General features: G+C 38.2%; 1 protein-coding gene across 1 annotated transcript in view; it reads left to right on the top strand.

Moving 5' to 3' along the window:
• Window positions 1-20,930, top strand: part of LOC129248048 (uncharacterized) — a 37,014-nt gene that overhangs the window by 7,123 nt on the left and 8,961 nt on the right. Inside the window, exons 3-6 of the mRNA XM_054887464.1 lie at window positions 36-357; window positions 2,962-4,028; window positions 5,264-6,023; window positions 6,094-6,182. Coding sequence (XP_054743439.1) covers window positions 36-357; window positions 2,962-4,028; window positions 5,264-6,023; window positions 6,094-6,182 — 2,238 coding nt within the window. The remainder of the gene's footprint in view (window positions 1-35; window positions 358-2,961; window positions 4,029-5,263; window positions 6,024-6,093; window positions 6,183-20,930) is intronic.

The raw sequence follows: 20,930 nt of genomic DNA, 5'->3' as shown, positions 1-20,930 counted from the left end.
ATATTATTTACTTATTACTTTCTTATTATTTTCAGCGGTCGAAAAAATTGAGTAGATGTGAGGCAGATACAAAATCTGGAAAGCAGCAATACGATAATTATAACCTTCGTGCCTCAATCGGTGTGAGACCAACTGATCGCCATTACGACTATAACAACGATATGAAAAAAGATGTAAGCAGCACCGTTTATGAAGAAAACTCAAATCATCAACAGCAATCAAAGACTAATGCCACCGCAGAGGAATATGTAGAGGATGTAAACGATCCAGAAAAAGACCAAAATGATCAGCCTATGCTGGATTTGTGCAATGATCGTTACCATAAATCGGACGTAGAGCAGCACAACGATGAATTAGGTGAGGTGATATTTCATTGCATTACTTATTCATTTAGTATTAACAGTAGTTAATAGCGTAGTTGCCAGAGTTTTTAATTGACATTCACCTGAGAGTGATAAGAAACATTATAAATCTTTCGATGGAGTGATTAATTTTGCGCCACTACCAGAAAAAGCTGAGATACAATATTCACAAAAAGTTGTCTTTGACAACACATTCGAAAAGTTTACACGCACAAGTAAGTTTTATAGAGTAAGAGTTATAAAAGACAATTTCTCGGCGTATATACTTATATAATAAACCACCTTGATTAAAAAGTTCCCGGAATATATTAAGAAAACTCAAAATACACGTTTATTCCTCAAAAGTCATATTATCGCCTTCAAAGTACTCTTAACCAACCGCAACGTACTATTGACAGCGTTTCATCCAGTTCTCGAAACATTTCTGCACTCTATTTTTGGTATACCATAACCATCTTCGATATTCCCATTCCTTCCTTTCGAGTGTTAAAACGCCTTTCCGTAATTTTCTGACTCGATCAAATAGAAATATTCGCAGGGAGTCATATCAGGTGAATTCGATGGCTGTTGGATGGTATTCGTTTCGTTCTTGGTCAAAAATTCACAGATGATGATCACACTGTGCGAGGGTGCGTTATCATTGTGCAAATTCCACGAGTTGTTTTCCCACAAATCTTTTCTTTTTTGGTGAAATGCTTCCCGTAAACGCCTCATGGCGGCCAAATAATGGCTTTTCTTTTTTGACTGAAAACGAAATGACGTGTCTTGGTTCATTAGGAGCTTTCCACTCCCTCGCCTGATATCTGGATTGCGTATCTCTCCAGTAATGATACGTTTGATGAATGTTGGGTCGGAATTAGTCTTGAAAATCATGTCATTGGCGATATCAACACGGTCCATTGTTTTGCTTGAAATTCAGGGTTTTCGGTACCAACTTTGGAGCAACACGGCGCACGCCCAAATCGTTAACTGAACGAATCCATAAGCAACGTTTAAGTCGTCTGCCAGTTCTCTATTGACTAATTATTTCTTTCACTTTGTTCATATTTTCATCAGTTTTCGATGTCTATGGCCTGCCACCACGTTGTTGTTGTTGTTGTAGCAGTAACTTTGCCCTGTCAGTGTAGTGTTAACAGTCGGAATTGCTGTGTCATAGACTTTTACTTTAAGTTGCAGTTGCACCTTCTTTGTGCAGGTGGTGAAGGACGACGCCGTGGACTTCGTGGGAGAAAGTTGTAGGTTCCTCGCAATGAAAAAGCGAGAAAGGCAGGCGAGGTAGTTATTTACCTTGGCGCACAGGCCATCAATGCCATTGCCCAACGCCATTATCGTGCAGTCATCGGCGTAGAAGACTAGGGATACTCCCTCTGGTGGCTGAGAGCGTTTCGAGATATAGAAGTTAAAAAGCAAGGGTGAAAGAACACCACCCTGCGAAACTCCTTGCTTTATTTTTCCTGTTCATTTGGTCTCGAAATAGCACCGACGAATCACGACCACTCAGGTAGTTCGCGGTCCACCTCTTCAGCCCAGGCGGGAGTGTCGACTGTAAAATAGCATCTACTATCGTGACGTGGCTGACTGGGCCCAAAGCCTTTGTAGGTCCAACGCTACTAGGACAGTCCTCTCGCATGGGCGGTTTTGGTTGAGCCCGCGGCTTATATGAGTGAGAGTGATGGTGAGTGCTGTGGTGGTACTGTGCACTCTTCGGAAGCTATGCTGGTGTGAAGCTGGGGTCAGGTGTTTCATGTAGAGTGGGAGTAGAAGAGCTTCGAGAGTCTTCACTACTGGGGAAAGGTCTGCCACTAGGTTCGTCATCATCGATGGACTCATGATTTCTTCTGAAGCGTTCATACCACTCGTAGGCGTTTCTTGGCTGTTTTCTTTGGAGTATCAATACCGAAATATTTTCCATACATTTATAAGATTTTCGTAGCAAAACTTAATACAAACTCGTTGTTGCAATTCCATTTTGAAAACTGTAAACAATTGAAAACACGTGTAGAAGTAGATTTACTTAAGACGGCGTAGATTTGACAAAAGTCAAGCAATGGCGTTAAAATACTTAAATCAGTTGACTTAGAGCCTCACCTGGCGGTTGTTCCGGGAACTTTTTGATCAAGGTGATTTAAATTCACCAAACTGTAGTAATTTATTAAAAATTACAAGTTCTCGAAAAATTTTGCAAATCAATTAGGAGTATTCTTGTGGAAGGGCGCAGACTTTTTATTAAAGAAAACTGTTGATGGCATTGAAGGGCACGCTTTTTTTGATTTTAAAAATTTCCAACAAGGCATTGGGGTAGAACTAATTAAATTCTTTTAAATAGTTAGATATTTGAAGTAATGAGGGTATAGAAAAACGGGTCGTTAGTAGATCTAAACTTTTTGCCTGAATACAATCGGTGCCCTTTTTGGACCTAGCATAGTTTTTACTCTGCGCATATTTCTTAGTTTCAAGTGATTTTCGTTGTTCAGTATGGATGTGATTTGAAAACTTCCAAACCTACTGCTTTCTTGGTATAAATATCAACGCTCATTGGAATTCAAATGCTTTCTAGAAGATTAAAATTTGCTATACCACATTGTTTTTATTTTTATAGATGAGTATCTAACATCACCTACATCGTCAAGCGTTTCTTTGGGTACCCCACAGCGCTCGTATTTTCCACGAGGTATTATCAATCCAAATTATCCTGGATTCCAACATTTAGCGCACACACTCTCCGAACACTTTATTGGCTGCACACCATCCGATTCGTATGACAGTGACATGTCTGAGTGTGAAATGGAATTGAGTGCCGACAGTTGCGAAGAATTGCCTAGCGAGGAGCAGCAGGTGGAGATGAATGTGAAGATGAATATCTACAACAACAATAGTCACAAGAGGTCCTCATCGGGTAGCCGAGATTTACCAACTACTGCACAACAAATACAACAATCAAATCGAATAGCCTACACGGACGCTAATAGTAATAACTCTACAACCAATAAGGTAACCAGCGGAGACCAACAACAACTGCAACAACAACAACAGCATCAGCAGGAGCAGCATAACAAATTGGGCACTCTTATCGCAAATGAATTGCACGACAATTTACGTCAACTACTCACCTTAAATGTGCCAGATAACTATTCGGATGCCTATATTATAAACTCTTCAGAGAATTTTGCCTTTCGTTATGATCAAAAATGTCGATTAGTCGCACAAATGTATGGCGAGGGACCACAGGTGCATGGCACTACACCCGACATTTTGTTGAAGAACTGTAATTTACGTCCGGAACAAAATTCGAAAAAAGAGAACCGTCCGGATTTGCTGCGTGGTGTGAGTCCACAGCCGCTGAGAAAACGCGTTGAAACGGCAGATGAGGCAAACACGATTAATAGCAATGATGCCGTTAACAATCAAGCTACAGCCTCAGAAGAGAAGATACGTGTCTTTAAAGAAGAAATTTGCAATGCTACAACGCCGGTGCGCTCCAGTGAAATTTGTAAGGATGATGCTGTGGGTTTTGGTATAACTCCTGTCGATATAATTGGCGACTTTGAGCAAGAGGTAGAACGAGAATTTGGCCTTCTTGTCAGCGGTTATAGGCGATTGGTTGAAACTAATGATGAAGCTAACGAAGATGAGAATGAGATCGGCGAGCCGCAACCAATTGAAAAGGTATGTGAGTATACTTTACGAATACAGTTTCATGATGTATAGTACTATAAGTAATAAAACGCATACATACGCACTAGAGAGGTAATTAGTAATTAATAGTTCGTGTTTTCCCATCAATTTGAAGTATGCGCCTTGAAGTTTTTTTTTTAAGTCTTAAGGCTCAATCACTTTTTATGAAGAGGTAATTAATCACAACATGCCCTATCTTTTCATTAGTCTATGCTCATTGCCCAAATATCATCAGACTTGTGAAAGAAATAGATCTGAGGTGCAGGTAGTAATCTAGGGGCATACAGGTAATCATCTTCCCAGATAGAAAGTGCTCACCCAAGCTATCAAGCTCACATAAATACTTTATTAAATTTCTGTTCTCCTGCGTCTTTTCCGCCTGTCTAAGAACTTTGATATTTTTACTCCACTCGCTCGAACATCAATATGCAGTGCGTTACTTTTATTCGGCATAGCTGATATTTTGCCAGATGATGATCGTAGTCTATCGATGCCCATAGTTCGAACAGCTTAAATCTTGCGTCAATCCTTCTTCTTGACTGGCGGGATAACCGCTTAAGCGATTTTAGCAGAGTTTCACAAATTACACTAGTCGTTTCTTTCTCAGGCCAGCTGGCGTGAGTTGGAAACACCAAGTGAAGCCAAATCCTTCTCCACCTGATCTTTCCAACACAGAGGAGGTCTTCCTCTGCTGCCAACACCTGAACAACACTGTGGTGAAATCATGCGTTTTTGTCAGACTCACCACGAAAGTCCCTCATAGGCGATATCGGTGAAAAATATGGAAAATGGCAGGCATCAAATGCTCGGCTTCGAATTGAGAGAACTTCTATGTTTGATTATCACTGCAGGAAATCTAGTCTGTGAGGCTGTTAGCCAATTGTTTAATATAGATGACTCTTCAAATGCTTCAAAATGATATTGGCTATGGTTGTGAAGGATTCTCTCCTTATATAAATTATGTCATTTGTCCACTCATTTGGACCACTTGGGTTGAACTTCTATTCAACAAAGCTATACAGAAGCTATTCGTACCCATGCAGTTATACGGTGCAGATATGCTTTATTTTACTATTCATACGTTTGGATCTGAAGCCGAAGTTTCCAATTCGTAAAAATCGTTCTCTGTTTGTGGCGGTGTTTAGAGTTTAGTCCATTTATCACATTCACAATATCACCCGAGATTTTCATATAGTATCTAAAATATAAAATCCGCCCTCTTTCAGGTATCGGATGCACTGTTGTCGAGTGCAAAGGATCTTATAGATTCCGATAAATACATTAATGCACTGCAACAAACGAAAGAAGAACTGTCTTCAAGAGTTGAGACGGAAGCAGAAAACGGAGCCAAAGGTGAGATTCAACATATCTCATCAATGGACTATATGGAGGACAATAATGCTGTTGATTGGTCATATGGACGTGGCAGCGATTCTGAAGAAATACATTCTGGCCAAGTGAAAGAGGCGCATGACAACAAATTGGACGATATAACCGACGTAAGCACCGTTAGCAATACGAGTAGCGCGCAAATGCGACCTAAGTACCATAAGGCTTCGTATGACGAGCGGCAGCTACCACCGGTCGCAATTGAATACAAGCGCTGTCAACAAAGCACACGTAACATACGCAAATCTTCTGCACAAACTCATGAGAAATGTGAAAAGGCAACTAAGGCGGCAGGCGGTAGCAAGATTGGACGCAATCACTCGAAATCCGGTTTTACCAATCGATTCTTCAATTCGAAAAGAAGCAATGTCGGCTGTGGTTCGAGAAATGGCGACAAATCGGCAGAGAGCAATGCCAATCGGCGACGCGAAGAAGCTGAAATGCATCAATATCAACAGTTGATAAGCAACAAGGAGCTAATCTTAAGTAATAGTCGTTATGCGAAAATGTCTGCTTGGGCGCAGTATTTGAAGAATTCGGTGAAAAATCATGGCGGCAAGTATGTGAGCACCGATTTGGCTTCACCAAGTGCTTTGGGTAAAAGGAAATATCAACACTTTTGTTTTTGTAGAGTGTATTAAGTACTGAATTACTTTCTGTTTGACAGATTTGTTCGATGCTTATAAAATTGGAGGTGATTTCGATATGGAAACGTTGCAGAAACATTTGAAAATGGCTAAGGAAATTGAGAAAAAGGTGAGTACGTTAAGGCAAATCTCTTAATATTGAATCAATTGTATGAAAAATGCCAAGAGAAAGGTTGTTTGACAATTTGACAAAGTTCGATTGTGAGAATACACCCAAACTCGTATTAATTTGGTTTGATGTTTCTGACATAGTTATCTGCAAGTATTATTCACAGAACGGGGTAGCACAGCCCTGTTCCAATCGAAAGACCAAGTATGTCGGAGGAAAACATAGCCAACTCATACAACCAGTATCTGGCATTAACAAATTCGGCTTATACCAAATAAACCCAAAGGTTTAGTCGAAAGTGAAAAGGTTCGTTAACAAGGAGAGACCATTTAAGATGACTGTAATTGCAGTTTTCTCAGTTGGTTGAGCCACTTTTCTAGATATATGTATATAATTGGCGCGTATACCCTTTTTGGGTGTCTGGCTGAACTCCTCCTCCTATTTGTGGCGTGCGCCTTGATGTTGTTCCACAAATGAAGGGACCTACAGGTTAAAGTCGACTCCGAACGGCAGATATTTTTATGAGGAGCTGTTTCATGGCAGAAATACACTCGGAGGTTTGCCATTGCCTGCCGAGGGGCGACCGCTATTGGAAAAAACTTTTTCTTAATTTTGGTGTTTCAACGAGATTCGAACCTACGTTCTCTCTGAATTCCGAATAGTAGTCACGCACCAACCCATCCGGATACGGCGGCCGCTGAAGCAAATAAAAGCGCTAGAAAAACAATCAGCTCTCGGTAGATTTACTTCTTGAAACATCCTCGGAAACAAAGTTGTCTATAAGTTAGCCAAAAATGGATAACGATAAATCTCGAAACATTCTGAAGTTTAGACTTTGAAAGACTCACGTTATCCAACCACTGTGTTAAAAGTTATGTAAAGAAGACGGATGTTTCTCAATTAATCCTTGAAAAAACTTTACAAAGATACAGTGAGAACGGGAATGCAGAACCGAATATGGACAAAGTAATTTGGGTTACTTCCCCATACCTCGTTAGTGTGTATTATCCGGGAAAACGAATTTCCTATTACTTTTTTGACTGTTACATGTGGATTGGTGTGGCTACAGAAAAGACATTGAAAATCTTGCTCAGATCAGCCACCACGCTAGTCCGAAAGGTAACGCGATCTCGTTGGTAGAGAGGTCGGTTGGTTGGTTACAGTGCTGTCCAAGTTACAACCATAGAGCACGTGGAGGTACCATTTCTGTCCAAAAGACTACTTTTAATTAAAAAATTTAAATTTATCTTACGAATACTTACATAGTGGCCTCAGCTATTAGGATTATTGTACAATACAAATTTTAATTTGGAAATATCATAGTTCTAAAGTTGTGCTATGGAATGGAGATTATCCAAGCACTCAAGCAATATTACTTATTACACTTAAGGCCAAAGGGGGAGGATTTAAAGTATAGAGGGTGGCGGGTTGTGTTTCATTACTATTCTGTAAAATTCCCAGATTTTTATAAGAATCTTAGCAGTTTGTCGAAGGAAAAGGAATATAGCTCGTCCATTTTCAATACAACCGACTAAAATTGACCGTCTAAGTATAGGGAAACTCGGACAGTCGCTAGCAAAATGCTCGTTAATACTCTTACCCTCCAAGCAAGATGTAGACAGTGGATCGTCGATGATACCTATGATGATATGTAATGAGTCTGTTCAGAATTTGTCCAATCTGGCACCACCTTAAGATGTTCAGAATTCGTCCAGTCTGGCATCACCTTAATTTATAGCATTATTGGTATTATTTCTTCGAATTCATCTATGCACAGTTAGCTTTAAACAGTTATTACAAAATGAGACGCTCAATAAATTCATTACTTGTACAGCTTCGGAGTAATCAAGTCTTTATATTTTTTGCTTAAACAGAGTCCTATAATGGCTCGCAACTCCCTCCTCTGTCTAAGAAGGAATTCGTTATCACCCTGTCAGGCCTTTTTAGGAAACACTTGGTTGTTTTGCAGGCATCAGCACTACACCAATGGTCCTCATGAGTCTTACTATTGAAAGCTTTATGTACCTAACTGTTTCTACTAAGATTGACCAGAAAATTGGTCCCAATCGAATTGGACGCCCCAAAGAACCGCAGTTCTCCAATTCATCAGCCAGTTCATTGTCTTGGACTCCCACAAGTTCAAGCTCATTCTCCTTCCCAGCGGAGCTTAGCCTCAACTTACATCCTTAAACTATTTTTGAAGAAAGGCGAGCGGTTTCTAAATCCTTTAGAGTAGCTTGATTCTGGCTACAGATCATCGCCATCTTTCGCCAATTATCTAGTCTGCTTCTTTATGTATGGCAAAGAGTTCCGATTGAAAGACTGTTGCCATCATATCTAAAGCAGCAAAGCATCTGAAGTTACTGTCTATACAGATGCCATCCCACTCCAGTACCATTTTCAGTCTTGGAGCGGTCAACGTAAAAAGTTCTTACCGAGATTCACGAGTGTCTAGAGCTCTCCATTCCTTGTAGAAAGCAAACGACATACTTTTGTTCAAGATAGACTCCTGGAATCCGTTTGAGATTAGGTGCTCTGAAAATCTATTAAACCTCTTCCTGTGTTCGGATTCCGAGTCGTGCCACGATTCATAAGAATGCAGTCGACACCTCGTTTTCATTGCCTCTTTTTGCATCGCTATGCCCAAAGATATAAAATCCAAGAAAGTATTAATAGCTGATCCTGAAGTTGTGCTCATGGCAGCGGTAATGCCTGTTGTTACACTCTTTTGTAGCCCGTTTGACCCAGAAACCACAATTTTGACTATATCTTATTAAAGGTTCTCCAACACTATCCCAAAATTTACAGGTTCGATTCACATTCAACTTAACATGTGTATTACGCTTCAGCTTCAACCTACAGATATTCGCGGCCGCCGTAGCCGAATGGGTTGGTGCGAGATTACCTTTCGGAAATGGTAGTCACGTACCTACCCATCCAGCTACAGGCCAGGTATTTCACTTCCGTGTAAAGAGCTAGGTTTACATCTCTAAGGACTGGAAGGTTGAGACCCAGCAAATTCCTCTTCCGCTTGAACAAGGCGAATGCTGTCAAACCCAGCAAAACCCTGTAAACACCATTCATCAATCTCTTTCAGACTCCTCTTCTGCTGAGTTTAAGGGCGTGGGAAAGGCTTGGGATCTTTTGTTCTATAGTTGCGTGGCTTATGAAAGGAAGAATTAGTTGCCGATATAGTTTAGCAAGTTTAAAGCTAGCGGGAGTTGCAGGAATTTCATAAACTGCTCGTAAGTGAACGAGTACTTAGGCTCAAAAAAAAAAATCTTAGATAGTATTTTGCACTCTCTCTTAGATACATAGTTGAATAAAAACTTATACCTTATGCTCTTAATAAATTTAGTTAGTCATCGTTCATTTCTTCCAGTGCATTTACATACATACATTTACACAGGCATGCACATATAATTTTAATTTTTTGATATTGTCTTACCTGTTCATTTTTTCCATTGGCTTGTGCACATGATTTGTTTTCATTCGGTGGGCTGCTGCATGGTTGAACGTCACAAAGCCAATATGTCGACTAGTCAGCAGATCAGACAAACTGGCACTCAGCCAGTAGTCAGACAGTTAGTCAACCACCCAACCAGTCAGTGGAAGTAAACAATCAACTAAACCATTCGCAACGATTCACTGCCACCACTGAATACAACAGACAAACACACAAATATAAAAATATACAAAAATATAAAATTAAGCTAAAATTATTGCTCGAACGACTACTTCAGTTGCTGTTTCGATTGCTCTGTTGCTTGTGTTAAAGTTACAGCTGAAACAGTTACTCTCTCTAACTCCGTCGTTGACTCTGGCCTGACATGGCTGTGGCATAACTCAACTTTTGCAACCTGAACTCGTTGTTAACTATGAGTTCAAAATATTGACTTAGCACGCAAGTCGGTCGGTCTGTCGTTTTGTGCGCGCTTTGGATGCTCTAAGTAATGGTTAGACAGTTTGGCTATGAGGATCGCGTGAATCATAACTAAATATACTCGTGGTAACAGTGGTAGTGCTTCAAGAAATTATTATCTTGCTATTAAAAAAAAAAAATTTTTTTTAAACTACAAAAATTTTAGCATTAACTCAAAAGTTTGAAACAAATTGCAAAAGTGCAGCAAATAAGCGAAAGTTAAATATTCATTTGCCAAGTAAGCAAAAACAAAAAAAAAAACAAAAATAACAGTAACAATAAAAGTTCAAAAAAAAGATTGTTTATCGTGGAAACCCTTGCTTTTACATACTTAAGCATGGATGTAGAAGTCGACAATGCTTTCAATTCACTACCAGTGCCACAAAAGCGGCGACATTACAAAAAGGATTCACGATTTGTATTCGATTTGTACACTTTGTGTTATGACGAAAATGAAAGTGTTGACACAGTTGAATTATTCACATCCATTGTAAATAACACAGCAGCGGATAATTGGTCTGAGAAGGTATTAAATACAAAAACAGAGTATAAGTGCAAAAAAAAAAAGAAAAAAAAAAGAAAAAAAAAATGGCACAACGAATAAGTGTGCATGTTAACAAAAATTAAATAATTATAAGAGCAAAAGCAATGCAATTCAACGAAACAAAATAAAAAATCGAAAGAAACCACGAACTGCTTTAAATATATTCAAGCAGTAAAAATGTTTTAAAAAATAATGAAAAAGTAATAATAATTTAGAAATTAGGGTGAGCCAATGCACATTTCAACACAACATCTTTGTTTAATGTGATTGAACTTCCAAGGAGAAGTGCTAACCAGTGTAGAACCAAAAGTGCTTGAATCGAGAAAAACGTCTAGCGCTAGGGATGGAGTTAGTAGAACAGAATATTGCTGCTCGTTAGGTGGCTGACATGCTATGACTTTTTTGTTGGTTTTCTTTAAATCTACCCGTCCTCTGAAGAAATCTGAGTAGATCTTGTGGTGCCAAAGAGTCAAAGTGGTTGCTTCTTAACACATCAGTGCCAATGACCTCAAGCCTGATTCGAGCGAAGCCCGGCAGACGCACAAAAAGTGGTCCGTTGTCGAATCCTTCTCTCCACATGCGAGGCGGAGTGCACTATCTGAGATGTCTACCTTTTCCATGTGCATCACCCAAAGAAAGTGGTCCACCATCAGTCCAACCAGCTGCCTACAGTCTCTTCTGCTTAATGACTGGAGGATCTGCGACAGTTGGTCGGACATGTTGGGTAACATCAGTTTTGTCCATATGCAGCCTCTCAGCCTGCCAAGCTCGCTTGTGGGTTAAAGTAACCCGTTTGCTAACCGTGGCTTTGTTGGCTGCAAAAGGGAGTGGCAGAACGGGGTAGGGCCAAAGAAGTTGGCCTCAGAGCCCATCCTACCTAAATAGTCAGAGATCTCGTTACCCGCGTTACTCATGTATCCCGTGAACCATGTTAGCCTCAGGATATTATGTCTACCGACATAGTTTAGCCTGGATTTACAGGACTCAACTACCCTTGAATTTGTTGGAGGGCTGTCTATGGCCACGAGCGCAGCTTTGCTTCTACGTAGACCCCAGAGCCGGAACCGTGCTCGGTCCTAGAGGCATCCGTGAAAATGCGAAAACAGTGTTTGTCGGGCTCATTTTCATTTCATTGACCACAATTGAGCCTCTGCAGCACCACACTGTATTTCTTTTCAAATACGACTCTTGACGACATGGAGTCAAGGGGCATTTAGAGGATAATTGGATTGAGGTCCATGCCTTTTCCGTTGTCCAATTCCGGACAGGAGTCGTACCAATTCCCAGTGTGTTTCGGCCTGCAGATGGCCTTCAAGGCCTCTCCTTCAATGAAAACATCATGTGGTGGTAGACTAACCAGAACGTCTTATGACGGGCCTGAAGTAGTCGGGAAAGCTCCGGTGCAACAGATTGCCACAGTGTGTTGATGCATAGGTGATAATACAGGGTTGGCAATATTAAATTGACCCATGTGATTATTAAAAAAATATGGAAAAAGAAACATTTTTTTGTGTTTCATTGTGAAAAACATTTAATTTAATTCAAGAAGATTCGTTTACATCACTTTTTGAATATGATATCGCGCAAGTGGTCGCCCTTAGCACGTATTTGGATACGTACAGGGTTGGCCATCTTAAACTGACCCATGTGATTATTAAAAAAATATGGAAAAAGAAACATTTTTTTGTGTTTCATTGTGAAAAACATTTAATTTAGTTCAAGGAGATTCGTTTACATCACTTTTTGAATATGATATCGCGCAAGTGGTCGCCCTTAGCTCGTATAGCGTAATGTGCCCGTTTTTCGGCGTTTTCCATAGTTTTGGCCAGCGTCTCGGCCGATATGGCGGCTATTTCCCGTCGGATATTGGCCTTAAGTGCGCCTAGTGTCTTTGGCTTGTTGACGTAAACCTTAGATTTCAAATTACAGTAAAAAGTTATAGGGTTACTCAATGGGTCAGTTTAATATGGCCAACCCTGTACATAATACATACACGTCGCATGTGTCCCGGGTTGCTTCGGCAGCTTTTTTACCGCGATGAAAAGCAGAGAAGAGCAAGTGTTGAAAATGTTGATTTTTGCCTCCTGGGTATTCCATTTCTAAGCCTCAAAAATAATAAAAAAATAAATAATTCGAAAATGCAATTAACATAGTTTTGTAGAGCAGAAAGAGTTCTATTGAATGAATATTTACCCTTTGTCAAACCGCAAACGAATCTTGTAAAATAAAAGAAAACATAAAACTATGAATTCATTCGCGAACTCAACATTTTAATAACATATACCCTATGATCTGAAAGTACCGGGAATGTTTAAATAAAACAAAGAAGAGTTAAATTTTAGGCAAATGTATTTTATCTCCTTCAAAATATGGCCCACACACATGTGCCAACGTTTAACCCACTCCTCCATGCACCCCTGGTAGGCCGACGAAGGGAGGGCCTTCGGCTCCTTCGTCGCACTCTCTTTGATCACCTCTATCGACTGAAATCTCCTTCCACGAAGTGATAACCTCAACTTGGGAAGCAAAAAGAAGTCGCATGGGGCCATATCAGGTGAATACCGTGCTTGGACGATGGTATTTACTTGCTGTTTGGTCAAATAATCCAGCACAATTTGGGCTCGGTGCGGTGGCGCGTTATCATCATGCAAAATCCAAGAATAGTTTGCCCACATTTTCGGCCGGCCAGGCTGACGCTAATGATCCGATGGCGCTAAAAAGTGGAACATGTGTGCCTTACAGTCCTACCAACATAAGAAAAAAATATGGACCGGTTCCCATGTGCGCGGTTCGTTTAATTAAACATCTCCGGTACTTTCTGATCATAGAGTATAACCTCGTATACCCTCGTCAATAGTAGTCTATATTTTCAAAATATTCTGAAAAAGTGTTTTAAGCCTCACCACTAAATTTCCTATTTAACTAATTGTTCAACAACGTAAAGTTTGCTTAAGATTTGCCAATTGAACCATCAACTTCATTATTTTTGTATGTGATTTTCGTAGCGCAGTTGATTTTGATTTCCTATGTTTATTGCGGTAGAAATATTTTTTTTGTTCCTTTTTTTGTAGCAAAAAAGAAAGAAACCCGCATTTATGTACTTTCCATTTAAAATTGTGTGAAGCGCAAACGAGAGTTAAAAGAGTTAATATAACGAAACTTTCATGCAATATTTCGTTTTTAGGTTAATTCAGCATTGCGCTGACAAGTCAAGCTGAACAAATTTTTCGTTACCAACTAAACAAGTATGTAACTGTATATGCACGAGTATGCAAGTGCATGTGTAAGAAAATATTTACAACAGTTTGCAATTAAGTATATTTCACCAAGGTGATGAGGAAAAGCCGTATTGAGCTTTCATGTATCCGTATCACGAACAAAATATGATACGAACAATAAAAAAGAAAAAAAAATAGCAGCAACAAATCTCTATATATTTGCAGCAATTAAGAATTTATTAAATACAAATGTTAGTTTCTCACAAGGTCATTAAGTACTTGCCCTTTAGTTTGCTATAACCCGATACCTTCGAATTAAAAATGCGTATAAATAAAGGAATTAAAAAATCGCTACTGTACGAGGTGTGTTCAAAAAGTAAGATGACTTTTGACAAAGTAAGATGACAGTTTCGACCATATGGCATATTTAAAGGGTCCCGGTGGTCTAGGTTTTTTCAGGATTTTTTTTACAATAAGAAAAATGAAAAACGATATTTAAATCTTTTAGGATTTTTATTTAACTTCTTTTACACACAAAAATGAAAATGATTTATTTTTTTAATAATTTTAAAAATAGAGCTGAAGTTGACCCTCCCGAAAAATTGGACCTGGACGGCGTTTTTTTATTATATTTATCTGAATAAAAAAAAATTTGAAAAAATGGCGCGGTTTTAAATTCGACACTCTAGAAATCGGGTTTTTATTTTTCAGTTTTTTAATCAAAAAAATACGGAATAATTTAAATGATAATATGATTCTAGTACGGGCGATAGCCATTGACGTTGTGAAAAACATATTAAAATTTCATACGATTCGGTTGAATACAGTTTTTTTGTGACAACACCAGGCCGAAAAAAGTAGTTTTGAGATAAATGAGTTTAGAGTTTTGAGAGTGGCCGCATGACGAATCTCACTCTACCTGCTGAAACGGGTGTAGAATCGAAAATACTGGGAATATTCTTCCAAAAATTTGGCAGTCTATTCTTAAAAGTCCATACTTTTGAAATATCAAAAAAAAAAGAAACGAAATCTAGACCACAGGGACCCCTTAATTTATTTTTGACAGATTCAAATATTAGATTTGATTTTATAAGGTGGGCCATTTTCCGCTATTGAAAAATGTATAAAAAATTGTTTTTTTTTTTTGCCAAAAAATAACACCGTAACAATAAGCCATGGTACTCTCCGGACTTGGCCCCTTGGGACTTTTTCTTGTTCTCAAAACAGTAAATACCTATGAAAGGACGGAGATTTACGAAAAATTATGGAGATAAAGTCTACATCACAAAGACATATCAAGCGCTTTTTGCTTGGAGGTAGTTCAAGGGTTGGAAAAAGCACTGTGGGGTTCACTTTGAAGGAGACAAAGTAAACATTGATGAATAATTCAATTTTTTTCGAGAAAAATAAAAAGTCAGTCATGGATTAACCGATTTGGCTCATTCTTTCTTTATTGTATTTTTGGTTACAAGGACAAGGTTCGTTTTAAAGATATATCCCCCCAGGTGGCGCTCGAGTTATTACTAAAATCCATAGAACGACCGAGTATCAATTTTTAAGGTCGAAACGAATAGAACCGAATCGCACTTCGGCCAAATTTAGTCGAAGCCGGAGCCTAACCGAAGCCGAACCGAACATTTTAAAGCGTCCAAGTAACAAACAAGAAAGGATTTTTTTAAAATCCAGCATTGTTATTGATAAAAGAGCAAAATAAGGGAGATAAGTTTTAATCACATTAATTTTAGCTCATAACATTTGTTTATGTTTGCAAGAATAACAAAAAATGTGATACTAGTTTTCAAAATACGCTACAAAAATTAAAATTTGATACAAGGAATTTTTGCAGAAATTTACAAAGTTCTTTATTTATACCCCTACACCCCAAAATATTGTAATAGAACTTTTTTTCTAATAGCAGTCGCCCCGCGGCAGGCAATGACAAACCTCCGAGTGTATTTCTGCTATGAAAAAGCTCCTCATAAAATTATCTGCCGTTCGGAGTCGGCTTAAAACTGTAGGTCCCTCCATTTGAAAAACAACATCAAGACGCACAAACCCAAATTATTCGGCAGCTACTTCATGCACTAAGTAAACATAAATTTTAAAATACAATGTGCATCAAAGCACGTGTGATCATCTAAGCACAATCAAATCGCAGTATTTGCGGCTCACTTCATTTCCCTGTTTGTGAAATTATGCGCTTGTTCGAGTTGCAATCACAATCGGTATGTTGCACGATTTTTTTAAATTATCACGTTCGATGTGAAATTCTGGCAACTTTGGGAAAAGAACAGCGCTTTAACAGTTAAAAATTAGGCCATGGATGCGCGCAAAGTCCTTTAAATTGGTATCAAAAAAAATTTGCTTGCGCGATTGCTTAATTTTTTTCTCAATTTTCTTTGACATTTTCAATAGTAAATTACCGTTAATATCGAAATTATGAAGGAAAATATTTATAGAGAGCTCCATTATTTTTATTTACCTATTTATGGAAAATAAGTTTCGAACATCAGAAAATCATCAGCTCAGCTTTTGCAGCAGGGTTACAAAAGTTTATACTGCAGGTTTTCTTACGAGTCTCGTATAAAGCCTATTTTTTTTTATTTCCATGCGTCTTCAGTCTCCGGATAGACGAAATGCAATGTACTTATAGAGTGAGCGATATATCCTTAGCACGTATTTTCCTATCTTTATGCAATGCTGCGATGGCGCTTGACCCCAACATATGTTAAATGGTGTTTATAGAAAAAAAAACTTGCTGATATTTAATGTCCTACGCCAAGATCCATAATGCACGAAAAAATTATACCAGATCACAAAGCGCGCTCACATATGAACAGAACTTCTTTGAATGAAGAAGAGTTTCAAAGAATTTTTTTGAAGTGAAACTTCTTTTGTCTCGAAGGATGAAACGCTGTGAGGAGTAAAACCATAGCGTTTCATCGATATGTGACGCTACGCCAGCGCCATCTGTTAAAAGCGTGGCGTGGATGAAACGCTGTGAGGAGTAAAACTACGCTAAACTACGTAAAATTCCGCTATGCCAGCGCCATCTGTTAAAAGACTGGCGTGGCGTGTCGTCGTGAATGTAATGCGGTCGTTTATTATTGCATTCTTATCGAATGTAATTTGTAAATATGACATTTGATTGACGGCCGCCGTAGCCGAGTGGGTTGGTGCGTGATCACCATTCGGAATTCACAGAGAGGTCGTTGGTTCGAATCTCGGTGAAAGCAAAATTAATGAAAACATTTTTCTAATAGCGGTCGCCCCTCGGCAGGCAATGGCAAACCTCCGAGTGTATTTCTGCCATGAAAAAAATGTGCTCATAAACATATCATAAAACAAAATGAAATAAATGTATAAAAAAAAAAAAAAAAATTTTCTTGTGATTCGAACCAAGGATTTCGGATCGGAAGCCCACATTGCTAGCCGCTGGGCTATCGCGCTGTGCTGTCGCCGCAAAATAATGTATCATAAATCTGTTTACCATACCAAAGACCATACACTTTGCGAACGCATTTCGGTGGAAACAGTTGACAGTTATCCCAAACACAATATTATTAGTAACGCGAGACGCGTCATAGAGTGTGTGTATAGTTTTGAGCAAATCTTACAAACATATTTTGTTTTGTTGATTGATTTCTGTTAAATATGGCATCAAATCAACAAAAACGGAAACCGAAAACAGGTGCTGAACGGCAACGTGAGTATTTGGAGCGTAAAAAATTAAGAGCTACTGTTGAACACCGTGACAGTGAATCCTCCGGTTGTACGATAAGTGATAATTTGTAGTACCAACAACAAGATGCGGAACTACCATTGATGCAGTATTTCATCGATACCTTGATAGATTAGAATGTAGATCATTTTTTACGTATTTCAGTTACCATAAAGCCCTTGTTTCATTTTTGGAAAACGAATCCAATAATGATAATGACAATGCCGAGAACCAAATGTAATTGAGTACAATAAATTCATTTCTTTTTATATTAAAATAAATAAATAATTCTGTTTAATAAAATTCCATTCCATGCTTTCCATGACTTCTGCATGCATTATATTGAAATAATAGTTAAATTATTGATTTGTTGATAAAAGAAGTTTCACTTCAATCGTGCGGGTTCCGTGAACTACCACACACTTTCTTTTTTTTTTTAGGTTATGTTAGGTTGTCTTTCTAATGTCGAGAATTTGTTATCGAAACCGTTACTGCTGTAATCAAAAGAGTTTTACTTTTATTTTACATCTGTCGTAGCTTTGAAAATTTAATTGCAGTCCTTTCGTACATTCTGCTTGGTTTATATTTATTTCTTACCCCTTTGTAAAGTTAGTTTGTGCAATGATGCTGTCTTAATTGCCGTTCGAGAGAGCTGAATATTTAAAGACTTTAAGGAGTAAGTGAAAATATAACATAATTTAATACTTGTTTGACCTTATGACAATTACATAGGTATATTTGAATTTCAGAAATATAGAATCGCCCTTCTGTTTTATTATACTTTTTACTGTTTAAAAAACATTTTCAAAATGACCTATCTATGGGCTATCTATTTCAACATCATAGTAGTGTTATATAATATAGTAGCTAGCAAATTTTTCGTTTTGGCCTCGTGCTATATAAAAGGTCTCCCATCTGGACCAAATACAAGTTTATTTTCATGTCGATTGCAAAAAGTTGGGTCCTCTAAAATGCTGGAGTTCCATTTAGGGCCTCCGCACACGGGTCGTATCGTCATCGTACATCGACAAAATTTACGCGAGGCATACGCTTTGTTGTCGCACAATTGTGTTCAAATATGGTAGAACCGCTCATGAGTCGTTATCTACTCGTACTCGTCACAGCAAGCATGCAGCATGACGTTTATTGTACAGCAGAGTTGTCAAATATCCTGTACGCTTGTAGCAAGGCGATCTATTAAAGGTGGTATCGGTAAATCAGCTGATATGTTTTTGAAGTGAAAACTTTTTTAGAATCGTTGGGAGTGATTTGAGAAAAAGTGAAACGAAAAAAGCGACACTCTTGGCTACGAATATTACATATAAACGTAGCGACGAACTAAATAACTTTTAGGCCAGCGCCGACAGCATGGCGCGATAGCCGAGCGGCTAGCAATGTGAGGTTCCGATCCAAAATTCTTGTTTCGAATCACAAGAAAAAAATTTTTTTATACCGTTATTTTATTTCATTTTATGATATGTTTATGAGGAGCTTTTTTTCATGGCAGAAATACACTCGGTGTTTTGCCATTGCCTGCTGAGGGGTGAGCGCTATTAGAAAAATAGTTTTCCTTAATTTTGGTGTTTTCACCGAGATTCGAACTGACGTTCTCTCTGTGAATTCTGAATAGTAGTCACGCACCAACCCATGCGGCTACGGCGTTTGTTTAATTTTACTGATGCAAAAATGAGGAAAAATATATGAATAAAGTTTGCTTACTGTTTACACATTTTCCAAAGGTGACGGAGAACCAAAAAAAAAAGTCGATTTTCAAACAAATACGAGTGCATATGTGTAATTGTGTTAGAGTTTCGGTCACGCCCCAGCAAAACCTGCGTGCATATGTGTTTGTAACATTCAAAAAAATGTAATTGTGTTAGAGTTTCGGTCACGCAGGTTTTGCTGGGGACGCTCATAATAGCAACCGCGTGTGTATTTTTATATTCGTAAATATTTTCATTTTTAAATATTTACCGCAATTATGCCGAAAAATAATACAGAAAAGTGTCGTGAGTATCGACAGAAAAAAAATCAATAAATAGCATCACGGAATTCATTCACGAAAATTTAATAAAGTATACACCAGAAGTATCGCGGATACTTAGAAAAGATTACAATAAAGTTCCAATGATTTTAAGTGACGATTTTAACGTAAATTTTGCATTGGTCACAGCGGTTCCTTTAATTGACTTGCTCAATACAACATTCAATTTAAAAATGTGTAACAATCGCACTGAATCGACAACACGATCAAAAACAACCATTGACGCGGTATTTCAAAGACATGGTGACAACATCGAAACCAAAGCATTTGTATCATATTTTATCTATCATAAGCCACTCGTATCATTTGTTGAAATTGAAAACATTGAGGATGAATAATAATAAAATGAAGAAAATAAAATATGAACTTTATAGCAATATTATAATGAACCTATAATTATCCCGCTCCTAATGCTGCTTTCGTCTTATTCTCTCTCAGTTAGTTTTACGGAAGGTTTCATTTCTATCGCGTCTAACCGTTAGACTGGTATTTTTTTTTTTCGCCGTGCGAATTCGTTCATTATTTGTTTTCTTCTTTGCCAATACTTTACTTTGACAATCAAAAGTACAAAACATTGTTGTTGATCTAGTGACACCACCTTTAATGAACGTGCCTTGACTTGAAGTTTGTTTTTGATTTTCAGTGTTAGTATTTTTTTTTTGAATAGTCGGCTTCAAAATTTCTACAAGCTCCTTAAAAGCATTTTTAGACATGTTTGTTTGAAATTTATAATCATCCTCTTGTAACTCCCTTGTGGCAATGAATCTGCTGTTTGAGTTATTCCTATTGTAGGGATGCACCCTGCGACCCCTTTTTCTTTTATTTTCTGATGGAGAAGAAAATACAATAAAATAAATTCACCTTATCGCTCGTCACACATATTGACAACTCGTACTTGTACGATAGCTTGTTGCATTGTGTGTGGACCAGCCGGTGACGATACGACCCGTGTGCGGAGGCCCTTAGATGGTCACGCGCTAACTGAAATCTCTTACTTTTATTCTTTGCACTTACGAAAGGTTTATTACGGATTATTCTACCATTTAGATTTGCTTCCTTTAGTACAGAATAGTTTCTGGATGGCAAATCTTACCTAAATCCTTTGTAGACATTTCAGTTTGAGACCTGTCGTCCCTACTTTACTACACGATTTTCATGCATAAATTGTTGAGTAATGTGCTGAACTGTTGACGAACTTAAACATACAAATTCAGCTATTTTTTTTTTTTCACTGTACAAACTCTCTCACTCTGCATACTAAGAATACAATTTTGTTTGCTGAAACTTGTATGTTTTTTT

This window comes from Anastrepha obliqua, chromosome 5 (assembly GCF_027943255.1).
Source record: "Anastrepha obliqua isolate idAnaObli1 chromosome 5, idAnaObli1_1.0, whole genome shotgun sequence".
Classification (NCBI taxonomy): domain Eukaryota; kingdom Metazoa; phylum Arthropoda; class Insecta; order Diptera; family Tephritidae; genus Anastrepha; species Anastrepha obliqua.
The sequence above is the reverse complement of the archived record's forward strand: the minus strand, read 5'-3'. Positions and strand labels throughout refer to the sequence as shown.